The sequence below is a fragment of the Sebastes umbrosus genome, chromosome 8 (genome assembly GCF_015220745.1).
Source record: "Sebastes umbrosus isolate fSebUmb1 chromosome 8, fSebUmb1.pri, whole genome shotgun sequence".
Lineage (NCBI taxonomy): Eukaryota > Metazoa > Chordata > Actinopteri > Perciformes > Sebastidae > Sebastes > Sebastes umbrosus.
The window spans coordinates 21,683,291-21,701,312 of record NC_051276.1 but is presented as its reverse complement, the minus strand read 5'-3'; the positions used below and the strand labels follow the sequence as shown (position 1 = coordinate 21,701,312).

Here is an 18,022-nt window from a genome sequence, read left to right as displayed (position 1 = left end):
TTCCTAGCGCTGGAAACCGCTGTAACCGTGGAGCAGCGAGGCCTCGTGTTTGTGTGTGCGTTGTCTTCTGATGCTACTTGTAGGCAAGCTCGGGCTGGGATTTTCCAGTGCCACCCCCGTCAGTGGGAAGCCCTACATGGGGACATGTCAGCGCCTTGTTTGCTTGTTGTGCTGATGAAGCTGGGGGTGGGGCGAGTGGGCAGCCTTGTTCAGGTTCCAGGATTCCCTTCAAATGAGTCAGCCAGCCCCCACTCAAACCGACTGTTACCTTGGGAACTCACGCTTGGGCTTCCCTCAACAGTACTAAAGTACAGACTCATCAGCACCCATACTCACTAACACACACACACACACACTTGTAAGGGCTCGGCAGCAGCACCCAGGTTGGATGACATTATCTTATTAAAACGCTCTCACTGTGGCCTGTACTCTGCCCTGTTAGGCCCAATCTGCTCTACGAGAATGAGATGACCAACCCGGCACGGCCACTTTGTTAAGACAAATTTGTAATTTATGCAAATTAGACTGAATAGATGGGTGTGATAATGAGTTTTGGGTGGCTAGTTTCTTAAGTCAGTGACTTGAGTAATAGTATGCTTCCCCTACTAATGAGCACGGCCGGCGTAGTGTAGGTTTGGTGCATGGCAGTGTGTCGGGTGATGTCAGTGATGGCTGGAGTTCACTTAATAACTGGACTGTTTATGTTTCCAACTCAGTTCATTACCAAAGCCAAATGAGTTTCTTTACTAAAGCCATTAGTCCAGCAGGCTATTGTTAAGTGGGTTAATTTGTTGATGCACTGAAGCAGATCATGGGTGACTCCCCCACTGGCTTTCACCCTGTCCTGCTGAGGCCAATCCATCCCGCTCAGCTGATCACCATTAGGTTGCTCTACCAACCAATCAACACAGACTCAAGCCCATTAGGCTTTTTCACAACACAGGCTAATTTACCGATACTGGAGACTCCAGAAAAAAAAATATTATTAGGATTGTGTTTGATTTAATAGGGGTCAATATTATCAGTTTTATTCTTTTTAAAAAAGAGGACAGTTAGCTGTTTATTTTGATGATTAAAACAAATTTGTGCGAAAATTGGAATTTAACCAATGAAGTATTATTTATTTTATGTGTGTGTAAACAATTAATTAAGTTTGATTCATAATTATTCTTATATTTTCCCAATTTTGATGGGAGGTGGGAGTAGGGGTGAGCAACTACATCACTACTTGTACTTTGCAAAACATGAATAAAGCATACCTAGCTACAACCGCCACACACATCAACCAGCTGCTCAACCGAGAAGTAAAGGTTGCCTGTTATAAAATAAAGGCTGATATCACTCCTAGTTCATGCAGTACTGGGCTTTGCCAACGTCTGTTTGTGAGCCATCTTGAAGAAGATGGCAGGTCCCAGCTCTTCGTGACCTGCGTAGGCCACAGAGCAGCTTTTGAAGAGCACCTTCCAGAAGAGAAATATGATGTAGCTTAGGTCTGCAGTGCAGTTGAAATGGTGAAGCCATCTGTTAGCTGAACTCTGATGCCATTCTTCAACACCTGGTTCAGTCTCTTCACATTTGTTTTGCCTCAGTTACAGAGTGGGTTTGTGGGTTTGATGCCCCTTTCCTCTGGGAATTTCAGAGATGAACTGTGGGCCATTGTCGATGGTAATAGAAATCAGTAAGCAATAAATAACTCTAGGGAAGTCTGAGACCATGCAGGTTGAGTCCACAGAGACTCAACCTGAGTGAAAGTCATAGACCAGTCATGGTGGTATGCTACACAGTAGAGCTCCCTGTAGATGTGGTCTCTGAAGTGTTCCTGGTCCTGGCTGGTAGGATGGTAGAAAGGTGGCTCCTAACAATGGCCTTGGCATGTCTATACCACACAGTTGAACAGTTTGTTCAACTTTATGAGGCCAAGGTGACCCTTGTTTGCAGAATACATGCTTATTTGCAGCTGGCTTCAATGGTGCAGACTTATTGGGCCTTGCAGATTTTACTCCAGCTTGACAGCTCATGTCGAACCTGACCCAAGTTGACTAGCTGTTTCAAGATCTGTGAGGACCACCTGGGAATGATGCCTGCCCAAATGCCAGTTGGAAGTGTTGGAGAGAAAGTGTAACTTTCCGGTGGAGAGCAGAGCATCTAAATGATGTCTAAGTTGGTTGTGTCCAGGTTAGAACTCCTTGCACATTGCCTGGCTTCTTCCTGGCCACCAAATCCAGGGCAATGCATCGACGTCCAGCCTCTACTGAACGTCAGCAGAGACTTTGTCCTGCAGTTTTAGGGCGGTGGGCACAGGCGTGGTGCATCGTTTGGATGACCATATACATGTAGGGCTCGAGGAGGGGCCGATGGTTGAAGGCTGAGGAGCAGCCCAGAACATAACACAGAGTGGCCCGTTGGTGCTACCATGATCAGCCAATGTTAGGGAGGCCTGATAACCAGACGCATAAAGTCCAGGTTGCAGAATATTAGACATATTGCGCACATAGAGTCAGCATTAACCCTCTGAGATCTACATAAACCTGTTTTTGTCTTTTTTAGGGAGGTCCAAGGGGTCTTTTGGGGGAGATAGCAGGTCAACAATATGTGTTAAGTGGTGTACATCATCTGAAAACTGGGAACCTGAAGATTAATTTGCATCGAGCACTGAGGGTCAAGTTTGTTCTAGTCATAAATCTGTAATTAACATGAATTAATTCATTAATTAAAATACATTTTGAGAGTGTATAAGGGCTTAGAACAATGATAGAAGTATATGATGGTCATTCCCATGCTCACTTATACAGTATCTCATAAATTGTTGCAGCAGTTTTTGGGTTGATACCATTCGTTACACACATTTGGTGCTAAATTTAACCATTTTTTACCATTCGAGAATTGATTAAAAAAAATATCAATAATTCCTCCAAAATACCACATTAAGACACTAAGACCTTGAGGAACACCATAGAAAAAGCCATGCTGTGATTTGGTATCAAAAACTTTTGACATTTTAAGATTTCTGCAAGAATTAAATTTTTCGGCGATTGGATGGCGAGCACTTCTGAAACTGCTCAGAAACCCCCTTATTGTCAGTCTACCTAGGAATGCCATCCATCCTCTGAATGCCCTAGGTCTCTACTTTGTGGTTGTAAAGTTCCAATTCCAAGACTGTTTAGGGACCCAGTACGCAAATACACCATTTTTAGAATAGACGAAAATAACACATTTGTACTGCATGATAAAACTGAATATTTTTTTGCCCCAAAATGCATGTGATTATCATAAAGTGGGCATGTCTGTAAAGGGGAGACTCGTGGGCACCCATAGAACCCATTTTCATTCACATATCTTGAGGTCAAGGGACACCTGTGAAAATGGCCTCGCCAAAATTTAGCCTAACTCTGGAGTGTTATTTAGCCTCTTTCCCGACAAGCTCACTCTGGCTCTAAAAATGAGCCTGCTACATCCTCTGAAAGGCGGTAACGTAGGTCGGCGATCCCGCGGGTCTCAGGGGTTTAAGCATCTGACATTGGACCTATTCTACCTGTAGCACCTGCTTCATAGCAGAGCTGCAGTCAACAAAGTTGTTTCTTACACATGTAAGCATTTAAAGACATCACTTTTTGCTTTTACAGACAACTCCTGTTTTACTCTTACATTTTGTTTTCCACTTTAGACGAACCAGTCTCTGAATTGGGGGAACAGCTTGGATTGATAGACCTGTGATAAATTGAGACAAACCTGTTCAGAGTGTCCCTAACTTCTCGCTCAGTGTATGCTGTGCGATAAGCTCCAGCCCCCTGCAACTCTGAACAGTATAAGTGGGTTAGACAGTGCATGGGTGGATGGTGTTCATATGACAGGAAAATAACATGTAATCGTGAGTAACTAAGTATTCTCAGTTGTTATATAAGTCACTAAATCTTTTGTCAGTAGATTGTTGCATACTCTGTTAGTAAACTCAAGAGTCAGGTGATCTCGCTGGTCTCTTTTTCACTCATTATACTAGAGAATCTTGTCACCCACTCATTTTAAATTCACAATTTACACTGAAATCCTAGCAGAAATTAGGTTGTTACGAACACAAATTCAATGTCTTCTCTTCCTTTGGATAAATAAGTCTCCGAGTTGAGCAGTGATTCCTCTTGGAGAAAAAAAATGTGTTTAACCTGTAAACGGTGAGGTTCCTTGTGAGACACAGACTTTTAATTCACAATAACCCTGCAAATGAATGGGCTGATTACCGAGGCGAAGATGAGGAGGCAGTCATAAGCACTTGGCTTGAGTGGAATAGGCGAGGGGGGGGGAGGGGTGGCTGTGGCGGTACAAGTCCAGCCTCAGAAATAGAGCTGTGAACACCATCTGTCATGCTCTCTCTCCCCGTCTGTTAGCCTGACTGCAAGTAAAAGGGAGAACGATGCTCTCAGAGCTGCATTAGAAGGACGTGGGTGCTGATTGTCGTAGGTGTGGGTTTACAGGGTGTGCAAGGGAGGAGGAGGGAAGTGGTGTGTATATACAAGGAGGTGCATGAGTAACTGACAAAGGGAAGCACTCACCCACACAGAGAAGGAGAAGGGTTGTTGGGCAAGTGGGTATTCCTGGTGAGACCGCACCCCTGCACCTACTCACCACCTCCTCGCGGACTCCTACCTCTTGTCAGAGGATTCCCAGCGGAAGTTATGTAGACACATTATACAAACACACAGCTCATCTTCCCTTTTAAGGCCTAGAGGAGCTAACAATTCATGTATAATATCAAGCTTAATGTTCAAGTTTACCTAGATGGCCACTTTTAGACCCAAAGGAGGTGCATCAGTGTCCCATCAATAATCATTTCCAAGAATTTCATGATGCTAATAATACCGCTATAAACTCTGAACTAATTTGGATTTATTGGGTGGATTACTCGGTTGCATTTCACTTGGAACAGAGAGCGAGAGATGCTTGCGCTGAATATTGGTGGTTGGAGTGTCAGGCTATTACGTGACCCACAGAAGAAGAAAAAAAAGCTCTGCTGCATTGCTTTTTTTTCCAGATTTTCAGAATTATTCATCGCTCATAACGTGTAGGTTGTTCGGGATTCTTTCTGCTTTTGTCTGAGTCAGAGTGTGAAATAGAGTCAGTAAAACATGAAGGCAAGCTGGGCCACGACGAACAACAGGGAGAGGCAGGATGAAGTGTCCGCAACACCGCAGCTGGACTAACACTAGTTAGATCTAAAGTGGTGGATGGTGAGGAAACCTTCAGTGAAAATAGTTTAATTTAGGAACAAAGCAATGGGTGATAGATTTAATCAATTCTTCGTATGGGAATTTTCTATACTGTTGGCCATGATTGCCCTCCACAGGCAGATCAGAGATCAGGGTCCGCTATACAACAGCTTGTAGGGACTCTTGTCTTTTTCATGGACCATTTACCAGACCACACGTTTCCTGCTGCAGAGTCATGAACTGAGACCCTCCATGTGAGAGGTGGTGTCCCTACTCACTGCACCCCCTGCTGCCACAAATATATACGTAGATGGCTGGACAGTTTCCAGCTATGTCAATTTGATATGTATGAGTGACTTGATAACTGAAGCAAAGCGTTATGTAAAGTCCAGGCATCCCCCGACTGACGTGCCATAATTCCTCTCCCACTCCAGTTTATCGCTCACTGGTTCTTAGTCTCTTATATCAAAAGTGATGCTCTCCACTTGAAATAATGGCACACCTTTACGCTTCACGGTATGTTGTTCTTTTCTGTTAAGTATGTAAAACAGTAAAAAGACATTTTGATGCTTTCGGTTTTTATTTCTCTTGTCAGTTTCTGCCTCTCCCACACTGCTCAGAGTGTGATTCACTATCACAGCCACAAGAATGGGTATTCCCCTCGTACAAGGATGCAAAGCGTAGTCACATTTAGTTTGACTTATTAACTCTCACATGAACTCAACCCAGTTAATTTGTGTTATTCTCTGTTTGTTTCATTAACGGTTGAATAAAAACATCTTTGGTTTGTCTTTCAACTAAATCAATTAAAAAAGACTTTATGATAACTATAGATTAAATGATCGGCACCAAACCTCCTTGCTGTTGTCATGAATGACAGTGTGATGATGGTGAAGGCTTTAGGTTTGCTGGAAATAATTATTCTTAATCAATGTCATCTAGTCACACTGATTTCAGATCAATACTTTGCATAATGTTCATATTATAAGTGCAGCATCTTTGTCATTGCAACAGTGCTTTAAACTACTGAGCTTCTCTCTGTCTTCTCAATTTCAGAATTGTATAATATAACCCTGGTATATGATATACTGTATATGTATGTATGTAACTTGTATACCTGTCACACAAGAAGAGTTTAAAGAGCAAACACTAGAGCACTTTGTGAATGTGAATAAACATTAAAGAAGAGTGCAGAACGTTACTAAATATACAACATGACCACAACATTAGAGGTGGTATTATATAAATTCTGCTCTATGAATGATTGAACCTAGAAGGCATTATGTGACTCATGAACATATGAATTTAAAATGTAGCGCCCGGATGAGAAACACACTGATAGTGGGTTCCTTGGTAACTGCATAGATAATGAAGCAGTTCATGTGATTTTCAACTTTCAGCTGTTGAAATGACATAACTTGCAAATTTCCAACAGTTGAAACACTGACACAGCAGACGTCAGTGCTCTGTTGTGGTAAAGATACATATTTTAATATTCTGCTGTTTGCTTACAGAGACAATCAGTGGAGATATACTTTATGTCTACATGCTGTGCTTTGCGTTTGTACTGTCAGCAAACAATACTGTACAATTACAATCATCCAAGCTACTGTTTTCTCTGACTTCTGCCTTATGTAATGTAACTTTGATCCTCAGCTCGAGGCCAGCACAGATCATCCAAAAATAAAACAGCAGTTTGCAGTTGGTCAGTATGTGTTGTACTGCAAAAGAGATGCACCATTTAGTGTGATGTTTAGTGAAATTGATGTATAATGTTTGCACACCATAGTATGATGTACTGGAGGAAACAGTATAAGAAGTAACAAGAAACCAACACACTTATTTTGCATCAGATTTTCACTCAAACTCTTTTTATTACATCGTTATTTCCTAGTCATTAAACCATAATTTAATAACTATGTTATACTTTTCTCATGACATCCATCAGGTTTCATTCTTTTGGGATTTCTATTGTCACTAGACGTGGTATCCATATTAAGATAGTTATCCTTAGTGTATAAAGTGTATACTGTTCTTTCTTTTATTGGGCAGCTTTCCAGTGTCTGGGGTGTTGGAGTCTCAACGCTTTTGACTTTTCAAACCCTGAGCTCTCAGAGAATCATCCTAGCTGAGCATATCATTGATCAAAGATTAACTTCATCAATGCGCTATGTGGCTTTTGATTCCCCCTAACAAAGCTGTGATGGATTTACTATATGAAAACTTTATATGGTGCAAGCAGCGATGACATCTGTCATCCATGCTAGTTGAAATAACTTAAATGAGATACCCGTGTACGGGGCTTGTTCACCAGCTCATTGGTGGGAACAATAGATCTTTTGTGAGCCTTGAAATCATATTATATCCTTAATTTATGACATCATCATTCCCAGATTTTGCATGGGTGGGGTTAACAAGAAAATCATTCGCCAGGGTCGAGAGGCATTAGGTGAATTTAATTACGTTGAACTACAATGGATTCCTACCACTCAAATAACACTTGAATCATTGGAGTCACATGCTGTTGTTGCATTTTATTTTTGTCCAAAAATTTAGCAACTTAACATTTAAACTTTGTAACTGTATTTCTAATTATAAAAGAAATATTCTGCATGAATAAAATAATACACATATTAGCCCTAAAACCCCATGCTTTTTGGTGAACCTTTCTTAATACACAAAACACAATTAACACAGTGAGCAGCTGTCAATCATTTAGTGGTCAGAACTTTTCACGCCCTGTGTCCCGCCCCCACAGCAGGGTCCCGGAGGGAGGCCGCCCACCATGTGAGAATGTCCTGTAGATTAGTGTGAGCGAGTCCGTCACTCCCCAGTGAGCACCAAGAGTCAGCGACCTCAACACTGAGCTGCCCTGTCACAGCTACCGTGATACCAGCTCTGCTCGGGTATATAGATAAACCACCATAACCACAATACTGATTATTCTCAAGATTGTGAATATTAGTACACTTGATTTTATGTGAGTTCTGCATATGATTGACTTGCCTTTCATTGTTTGGCTGAATTTCAATATCGCATTCATTTGCTTTTGTTTGTACTCTTTGTATTGTAATGAAATTAAAAAGGGCAGAGGGTGCCACGGAGAGCGAGCGAGAGCCGAGCATTAAGATGTGGGAAAATGTTGCACGCTCAAATGTTGACTACCTGTTGCTATGGCAATGGGTTTGGATCCTGCAGGCTGCAGGACTCTTGCTATTTCTAAATAAAGCTTTTTTTCTCACTGATCAGTGGATGAAGATACTCACAGTTGAAACTAATCTTCTGAATTTTACCAGGCTGTGTAAACACTGGTGCTCTGCTCTCTAATACTTACTGCTAAACCTCCTAAACAGCAGTTACAGGATTATACATGAGATGATGCACAATAGAGGACACATGCTTTACTGCTGCTACATGTCTTCACTGAAAGAGTCAAACATAAATGGTGAAATTATGATTTATTACAAAGTGTATCTCAGTCATTCTGGCGCAGATTTACAGACACACTCATGACAATAGAGTTGTAACATTTTAATTGGCACTATGTACCACGGTCGACTCCAAACAGCATGTGTGATCGGTCCAGTTTCCTAGTTCTCCGCATATGACTAGAGAGCAAACAAAATCTTTCCATTTCCTTGTCGAGAATATAAACAAAACACTAATACTGAAGTTATTTATTAGGATACTGAAATAGAGGGATCAAGTTGTCTTTCCAACAGTGTAACATTTTCATTCTCTTTTTCAAGATCATATTGCTTAATGCAAAATGTGTTTGCACCATTCCCAAGATGGAAAAGTCCCCAAAGAGAAATGTGGCTTTATGTTTCCATACTACTATAAACTGTATTTTATCAATTTCTGCTCAAGGATCAAAGGAGATGAGATGAAAAAGCCCATCGTCCTGCAGGTCTTTTGTCCCTGCATGCTGTCTAGTAACACAGTACCTTTGTCAGCCTGTGGGGGGAGCCTGTGTGTGGAGAAAAAGAGGACAGAAATAGGTCCTGAGACCAGATATTTGATGCTTGTGATGGGGACTTCCATGCTTACCTCAAGTGGGTTTTGGGCCATTTCACAGACAACATATTTAGTCCTTTTTCCTCCCACTCAAGGATGCAGCCGTCTTGCAGTAAGCAGCCAAGTCTATTAAACAAACATCCCTGTGTGCAATTTGCAGCGCGAGGTGCCTGACTGCGTGTGCTTGCTGGGGATGAGGGAGTTTAACCAGACAAATATACAGTAGAAAAATGCTTATGAAAAATATCTGCTCTTCACATCAGGTGATATGATGTCTGTTTCTAGGCAACAGGAAGTTAATGTACAATTAATAATATGGGAAATTGCTACCTGGGAATCCACTCACTGGTTTAATTTGCTTGGGAATTTTATTTTTAGATTACTGGGAAGAATTATTGTCTTTTTCCCAATCATCACCTAAGTCTCAATGTTTATTGAATCTATGCTTGTTAAAAAAATCCTTTGATATGACAATGTATGTCAAAATTTAGCAGGTTAGACAATAAAAAAATTGGCTCCAAATAAAATTTTCTTGAAATGGTCTCTCTAGTTGGTAGTGGGTGCTAATTCAAGGACTGACCACTGAGCTAAGGGAGTGCAGAATATGTGGCTGTGGTAGCACAAGGGAAAAGTGGTATTATGTTGTATGAAGCAGTGTAATGTCCCACTGTATTTTCTTTCTTGTTAGTCTTTTTATGTTTAGTTGTATTTTGGCTTTTAAAAGTGAACTGACTTAACTGTCCTTTATAAATCTCAAATGCTTTGCCTGACCGCCTCTGTGTCTGAATCACCAGGGCAATGAACTCAAGAAAGGAGAGATACATGGGACAACGCTCACTGGTAAGAATGGTTTTCAATTGACCATTCATTATATTTTGGTTTACTTTAATTACAAAAATGTATCTTACTCATTTATGTTGTTTAAGTATTTGTGCATATGTGTAACATTTAAGTGGCTCCTTCTTGACCCCTTGCCTACGGGTAATTTTAGTACCTGCCATTGTTTTGCAGCAGACATTAGACAACATCAACAGTAGGGTTAAAAGTCAGATGTTAACCCTGAGAGAGTATTATGTTGTGAAAGTTGGGTGTGTTTACTGTCTTGCAGTGTTTGTGTAGATTAAAGAGGATTCATCCAAAGGAAAATTGTAGCCCACTTATTACCCACAACCCAGAGCTACTGAAGAATGTTAGGAATTAAGGGTTACAAGTATTATGGATCTACAGCTGACATTGTTTTATTGTAATCTAGAAAAATAATCCAGATGCATGAAGAGGATGAATGAATGGAAAGAACTGGGATTTCAAAGATTTAGCCCAAATTTCAGTTGCGTCATTGTGATAATCGTATATTGCTACGTAATGTCACCAATCTCAGCTCTCCTGATTCTGATTCTTTGTTTTTCCACGCAGACTATCATCCTCCAACCCCGCCAGCGAAATCTGGTTTTCACCGCTACCAGTTCATGTTGTTTGAGCAGCCTCCAGATGCACCGGTGTCACTCACCGAGCAGGAGAGGACGTCCCGCGGTAATGACTCTCGCTCACCAGCACTTTGAGCTCAATGCACTGTTGGCCACTGCAGTATCATCGATCATATACCAACACTGATCAACACAACTGCCAACTGTTAGTTGTTGAATCAGCAATAGAAAGATTGCACCAAGGCATTAAAAACTCAAGGCCCAAACATTTCCTCTCAAATCAGGATCTAGGCTACTGCAGGTATTTTTGTTAGCAGATTATTCTATTTCCTGTCCTACAGTAGCAAGATTTTTACAACATTAGATTGATTTAGGTATTGCCTCATTTGTTTGAGTGGGCTTAATCCTTTATTTAGGGTGAAATGTTTCCATATTAGGTTTCAACAAATGAGACCGAAGTTGCTATTATTAGCGATTTGATTTATTATATAATGTCCCAAAACACTACAGCCAGACAGCATCCAACCACCTTTAAGCCCAGGTTTTGGTCTGTGGCTGTGTTTTCTCAGGACACGTCATTACGCGTAATTCACAAACAATTATGAGTATTTAATCAAAGCGTTTGGAGTTGCTTCAGAAAGATGATTTTTCTCCAAGTGCTTGAACTTAACAAGGGAAATGTTAATGAGGTTAGTGAGTAAGTCTGCTGCAGTTTTAATGCCTGCGGGGTCAAGAAGACAAGTATGCTTGGCTCCCACGCACACCTGCACGAGTCTGCCTGACCACGTCTTGTTAGCTGAGTCGGTACACATGAACTGTGTACATTAACTTATAACCTTATCAGATCATTTCTTAGTTTGTCTCTCACTCAAAAGACAACAGTGTTTGTCTTGCAGAAAGCAGAGGTATTGTTTTGTTTATACTTTCTGACTTTTCCTCCCCCTGAAGAAAAAGTCTCTCGGAGGTGGGCAACTGCACTTGGATGTACGGCACGGCACCTCACAGGAGGCGTGCCCGTCTGTCTGTTCTACTCGGGTCACAGCCAGTGATTTGAGGGGAGATCAGGGCGGTGTGAGACTTCAAGTGCTGCGGCCGTGAATGAGCGGAGCTGCCAGTCTCTGCTGTTTGAAGTTTTGACAGCTATGTCAGCAAACAATCCAGGCATATTAGCCTGAGGTCTGTTTGATGTTGAAACCTCTGGAAAAAGAAATGTCAAAAGAGATGTACTTTGGATTATCCAAAACTCACATTTGGGGAGGCATTGTTATAGTATTCACTGTGTCAGAACTAGTTAAGGTGAAGAAATAGTAGCATGAATAATAGCCTGCTATTTAGAATATTTTAATATATTTTTTTGTGCAAAACAAACTGGAGCATGCTCATTTTCTGCTGCCGGCTCCAATGCAGTAGTTGCCCCCACATTATGAAGCGATTGAACTGAGTGGATCCACCCATCCTTAATCTACTGGATGAGTTTAACTCGCCGCTGTTGCACTTCCTCTCTCCTGCAAACTGTTCTCTCTATTCAAGGGAAATGAAATTAAGAAATTCCCTCTTGGATAATCAAATGTCTCATTTGATGGGTCAATTCTGGAGAGGATAACTGCCCTTGTAAACAGGGTCATAATGGAAATAGATGCTGCGTGACATTAAGAATGAAAGCTTAGTCATGGTTTGTGAATAGAAAAATATTCAATGTTACTGTTATTATTGGTTCGGTTGAATTCAGTGGTGTACCTGCTGTATTATTGTTGGCCTCCACTTGGCTACGAGCACGGTATTCCCGCACAGACAAGAGGAACGGAGGGAATCCCATGTCTCCCCACCTCCTCCGTTAAGTATGTTCACTTATTAGCGTCTGTCCTCCCTCCATGTGGTATGACACAGAGAGCATTTTTCATAGCCCATGACATTAATTGATGTGATTTGCGAAGGGAGAGCATTTAGTCGTGGGTGGGAGACTCCTAATGATCGCTTTCCACTTCCAGTAGCGCAGTCATTGACTCAATTGTATCGCAAATTTGTTTTTTTCTTTTCATCTCTGACCATCACTTAAGTAGTAAAGGGGGTGAACAATGAGAGGTGGAGCAGGGCTGTTGTGCGGATCCGTGGGAGTCCGATGTGCCTCCTGTGATAAGGTTATGAATGTGGGTCAGTGAACTGATGGAGACAGCTGGTTCATTACACAAGGAACTACAGGGGGGCTGCGCTCTTGGCACCGGGCACAGGGGCGTGATCGTAGGGAATCCCCTTCGCTCTGGCTCAGGAAGGCTGTCCCTGACTGGAGGCTGCCCCTGTGCCAGGGTGGGGGGCAGGCGTGGGCACACAGGCCCTCGTGATACTTGTCAGCCACTTGGCAAAGCCCTCAATATGTCCTGCTACTGTTTAGTGCCGCCGAGTCAGTTTGTCAAGGGAAACAGTGTTAGCGTTTCCCGGGTAGGGAAGCTGAGGCCTTGAGAGAGGCCATCTAGTGTTGTTTCAGCCTACACAGTAGTTTGCACAATCACTGTTCACACATCTAGCCCTCTGCCTCCAGAATGGGACCTCAACTGTAGATTGATCATAAACAAAAACTGTGACGATCACAAGAAGAACAGCGTCAGAATTATTGGCTGAAAATTAAAAATTGATCAGTTCTCGTCTTTTTTTTTTTTCTTCCATTTTTTTCGTAGCAAATTACAAGGCAGCGGACGCGCACGATGATGTGTATGTTGTGTGAATGAACGGATCACAGTGGAGTTAGCTGCTGGATGGTGCACGTTGCTCATCTTGCCTCCCAGAGCCCCTACTGCCAGCTCAGCACACTCCACAGTAATTGAAGCCATTTGCAATGTTGCAGTGTGGTAATGGGCAGATCCATGTCTACCACCCACCCACAGCCTCTACCATTAATCAGAGCAGCGTGGAGTCAAGAGAGCCAGGATTTGGTTGCTACAGCAGGCCTGAGTTTCCGCCAGGAGTCGGCTGCCTTAAAGGAACACTTTGACGTTTTGAATTTTGGCTCGTTGTATTTTTTTTTTTTTTATTTATTTTTTTTTAACAGATGCTTGTCGGGTTCGAGGTAAAAGTTTCTTGATGTTTTCCCCAACTCCATAAATAGCTTTGTAGTATTGTTATTCACCGCTGAAATGAATAATCAAAGTAGAGCTCAATCAATTAATCAATTAGTCGATCCACAGGAAAATAACCGATTGATCATTTACATGAATTAATTTACAAAAGCAAGAAGCTAGATTTGCTGCTTTTCTTTGTCATATGGGATGGAGAATGTTGTTTGGTTTTGGATAAAACATGGAATTCGATGATGTTACCTCAGACTGTGGGAAATTGTGATGGGCATTTTCACTATTTTCTCACAACTAATATAGACTAAATGATAAATGAATGGAAATAACCATTAGCTGCAGCAAGAGCTGAAATGATTAGTTGATTAATCAATTAGTTGCTCAACAGAAAATTAATCAGCAACTATTCTGATAATTGATTGTTTGGGTTATTTAATAATTTATTCATTTATTTATTTCCTGCAATGTGACAGGTGATGAATACTAACCAAATACAATTCAACATGCAACATATGCCTTTAAGATTGAATGTGCAGTCCCAAGGCAAGGTAACAGTATTTGGTAACGATGTAGGCTGCTTTATAGACGGCAGGCTGTGAGTTGAGATCGGCGGCCAAACGGTGTTGACAACATTCCTCGACCCAGGTCCCTCCACAGCAGTCATCTGCCCCGCTGGCGCTAAAGCATCTCTGAGCGAGACGCGTCTCTCTGTAGCTGACCCCTGACCTCTGACGTACACAACGAACTTCCCCCCTCATGATATGAGGATAGCATTATTATGACTATGACTGTTGTGTGATAAAGCTCAGTAAAGCTCTTCCCCTGATATGGCTCCTCTTACTCTACTGCGCTGAACAGGATCACTTGGTTTTGAGTATTTTTCGAGACACTATAAGAGGTTTAACAGGGACACCGCCCACACCACTAAATGTAGCAGTTCTGTGTCACCTCACAGCAGTCCTGATCTTCCTGCCATACCCAGACGGAGAAGCAAGGTGGAAACAAAAGGGGAGGCAGGAAGACTTTAACATCGCCCTCAGGTCCCACACTATCTGTCCTTTCCATGAGCAGGCAGATGGGAGAGGCAGAAACACGTCTCCGCACTACAAACAGACAGACACCAGCCTATTTTAAGGTCACTTGTAAGTCTAGGCATTTGCAGGGTACCAGCCAGCGCGATAGCGCCAGATATTGTGAATTTGCCTCACTTTGGACTGCGCCCAATGATTGCACAGCTTTAGACAGGATTATGTGTGTAAAGCCTTACAAGCAGTGCCTGGTTTCGACTCTCCGTCTGATCGTTAGTCTACAATAAAATGATCTTCAGTGTGACATTCTCCGTTAGAGGAAATGATGCTTAAAACTACCACAAGGCAGGTTTTTCCTGTGAAAAGGGAAAGAGAAAGTTTGACTATTGAGGCATGACTATCATGAGAATCTGCCACATGACTCAGGGACTAGATCCCTCTATTCAGTTTGTTGCCTCACCCCTCAGCTTTCCTTAAAGGTGCTACCTCTACGGGGTGAGGGACCTTGTTCTGGACATGCCGGGGAGTTTGGGGATCTGCAGAGGTGGTGCATTATCTCCCACTGGAGCACAGGCCAGAGGGGCCACGGGGGCCATGCCCTATCATACAGGCAGGTCACTTAACTCCATTGCCCTCGCTTGATTATTGGAGCCCTTTCTGCAGGCAATCCTCATTCACAGAGGGGACCTGGCAGGATTCAGGTACTCATCTGCTCATCTCCCAGTTATTATTCATCATCTTCCCCAGCTGAGCTCAGACCCTGACCCGACCTCATGGCAAACCCGGACACAGCGAGGTGTCAGTCTCATAAGCTAAACATGTAGCGAGGATCAAGAAGGGAGCATGAGCCCAAAAATAGTTGAGTAATAATTTGGTAATACTGTCTTTTTATGTTTAAAACTAAGTAAATAAAAGTTAAATACAATAATATATTCTGAAAATAGCCGGAAAAATCACAGCCTTGAATAAGACGTTTTGTCTGAAATGTAAATGAATCCTTCTGATTTGTTTCTGTATCGAGGCGAGGTGAGTGCACTTGATGTGCGCGGTGGAGGCAAAGTGTATTTCTTCTCCCAGATCTCCTCCGCGATGCTGCAGGATACAAAACGTGGCTCCCTGATGGCGAAAACAGCCACGGCGAAGGCCTGTAAAGCAGCTGCAGTGAAAGGTGAAAAGCAGTAACGTTTCTATCCAGGCAGAGTCAGACTCAACCCCCCCGACTGTGAGACTCATTCTCTCTACAGATTTGGATCATTTCAGTAGCTGGCTTTCTTTTCAAAAGATTAACTTTCCTACGCTATTCTTGAGCAGCTGTTAATGTAATTACTCCACATACGGAAATACCAGAATGTCAGCGATTCCCTGGATTGCGGAGCACGGCGTCGTCGTATGTACACTCGAACATGTGAAGACACAGACAGACAGACAGACACTCGCTCTCTCTAGAATCTGTTGAAGTTTGCAAGTTTTAAGCACGCAGGGTTTTGTTGCCTTGGAATCATAATTGTGAATTTGTCTTTTTTTTTTTTTTGTAAAGGGAGGGGAAGCTGCAGGGAATCAGCGGTTGTCAAAATCTAAGAAGTGATATTGTCATACCAGCCGGATGGCCGTCTGGTGTTTGTTTAAAAGGGGAGGGAAGAAAAAAAACAGTCCAGGCGATTGAATCATATCTTCTTGCCAATACGTCCTTGCGTTCCCACCTCCATCATTACAGCAACATGTTTTATTTTCAGCAGTGCTGTTCTCAGTGACTCACGTCCCAGAGCCATGTGCTGCTCAGTTAGGCCTCAGATCCCTTAAACATGGGCCGAGCGGTCATGAGAAACACTCGTGTAATGCACCAGAGATTGCACTCAGGACTCTACTAAATTTATTTAGGATAACAAAAACATGTTGTCTAATAAACTTGTGAGGTTAAATTGCTCAGTTATTTTTGATCTATCTGCAAAACAGTGACAGAAAACAAACATGGATTTTAAGTACATTTCCCCTGTAATACTAATACATTTCTTTGTTTATGCTCCTACAGGTAAATGGAATCTTCAGGCCTTCATCGCCAGGTTTGATCTGGGAGAGCCTGTGGCCACTCTGCAGTTTCTCACCCAAAACTACAAAGACTAAGATGCTCAGATGCCTGAAAGAAGAATCTGTCAGTACAAATACTATAAAATAAGATGTTTCCCCACTTTCCCTGAATTAAACAGCATCATTTCTTCAAAGCTCACAACAGGTCAGCCCTCTTTGCCTCTATCTTATCATTGAGTTAGAAAAGAGATTTCCTCTTTGTGTTGCACCAGCTGCTAGGTTTTTGATGTTGCCCTGTATCTCTGTCACGTGGTCTAGAGCGCAGGATTTGGGAGATAGATTTTGACCTCACTGGGGATTTCTTATTAGTTTCCGAACGCCGTCGACAAGAGAAGGAAGACGGCCTGATATCACAACTCGTTGTGGAAAGAGTTTATTCTAATTCAAGCGCGGAAACACGTCAGGGCCAAAAAAAGGAAGTGGGAGGTGAAACCGAGACCGCAACACAGCCGGATGCCGCAGTGGAACTTGAACCAAAATACTCCACAGAGTGACAGGACAAGGGTGGGGGAGGGGCTACAGGGCCTGCGGTGTGTCGGGTGAAGGGAACTTGCCTGTTTGTGTCATTGTTTATCATATTTCCATTGACCACTCTTACCTCAGTTGGAAACATCGTGGTGCTTTCAGGTTCCTTGATTGATTCTTTTCAAAGTAAAAGCAGCTCTAACGGGTTGACGTGTCCTTGACTGTAACTTTGGGATGATGAACCCGTTTTGAACTTTGCTCAGTTGCATAAGAGGCCTACCTGGCAGGTCTGTAGAGGATGGTGCAGATAAACTTTTCAACCCTTTTCACGAGGAGATACTTTTCAGACTTCTTTGTAGAGGGTGGGTCAGAGTACCCCCCATGAGGAATATTGGTTTCTAACCAGCAACTCTCCTCTGGGAGGGGTTTGTATCAATACCCCAGATGTCTGGAAAAGGCTGGATTTACATGAGGGACTTTGATGTTCTGATGATCAATCTTTAGTTGGTGGTTTCATTGACCCTAATTTGGTGTCTCATCAGTGGGCTAGGCAGGAGTAGGTAATGGAGGTTTTTTGTTCCTTTGGTGGTTAAGCCAGCCTTGGTAAACCCCTATGTGCCCTCCCGATGAACTCTGGGAGATCATTGATCAAATTGTCCTGCGTCCGCTTTGTTTGCTTCCCCCGACTTAGCAGTCAAAGCAGCCGCGGCCACAAACAAAACAACCAAAACAATGCACAT

General features: G+C 42.5%; 1 protein-coding gene across 1 annotated transcript in view; it reads left to right on the top strand.

Moving 5' to 3' along the window:
* LOC119493261 (phosphatidylethanolamine-binding protein 4) overlaps nucleotides 1–16,966 on the top strand; it is a 52,833-nt gene extending 35,867 nt beyond the window's left edge. The window contains exons 5-7 of the mRNA XM_037778416.1: nucleotides 10,010–10,055; nucleotides 10,629–10,745; nucleotides 16,762–16,966. Coding sequence (XP_037634344.1) covers nucleotides 10,010–10,055; nucleotides 10,629–10,745; nucleotides 16,762–16,853 — 255 coding nt within the window. The 3' untranslated portion in view covers nucleotides 16,854–16,966. The remainder of the gene's footprint in view (nucleotides 1–10,009; nucleotides 10,056–10,628; nucleotides 10,746–16,761) is intronic.
* The last annotated feature ends 1,056 nt before the right edge of the window (nucleotides 16,967–18,022 follow it).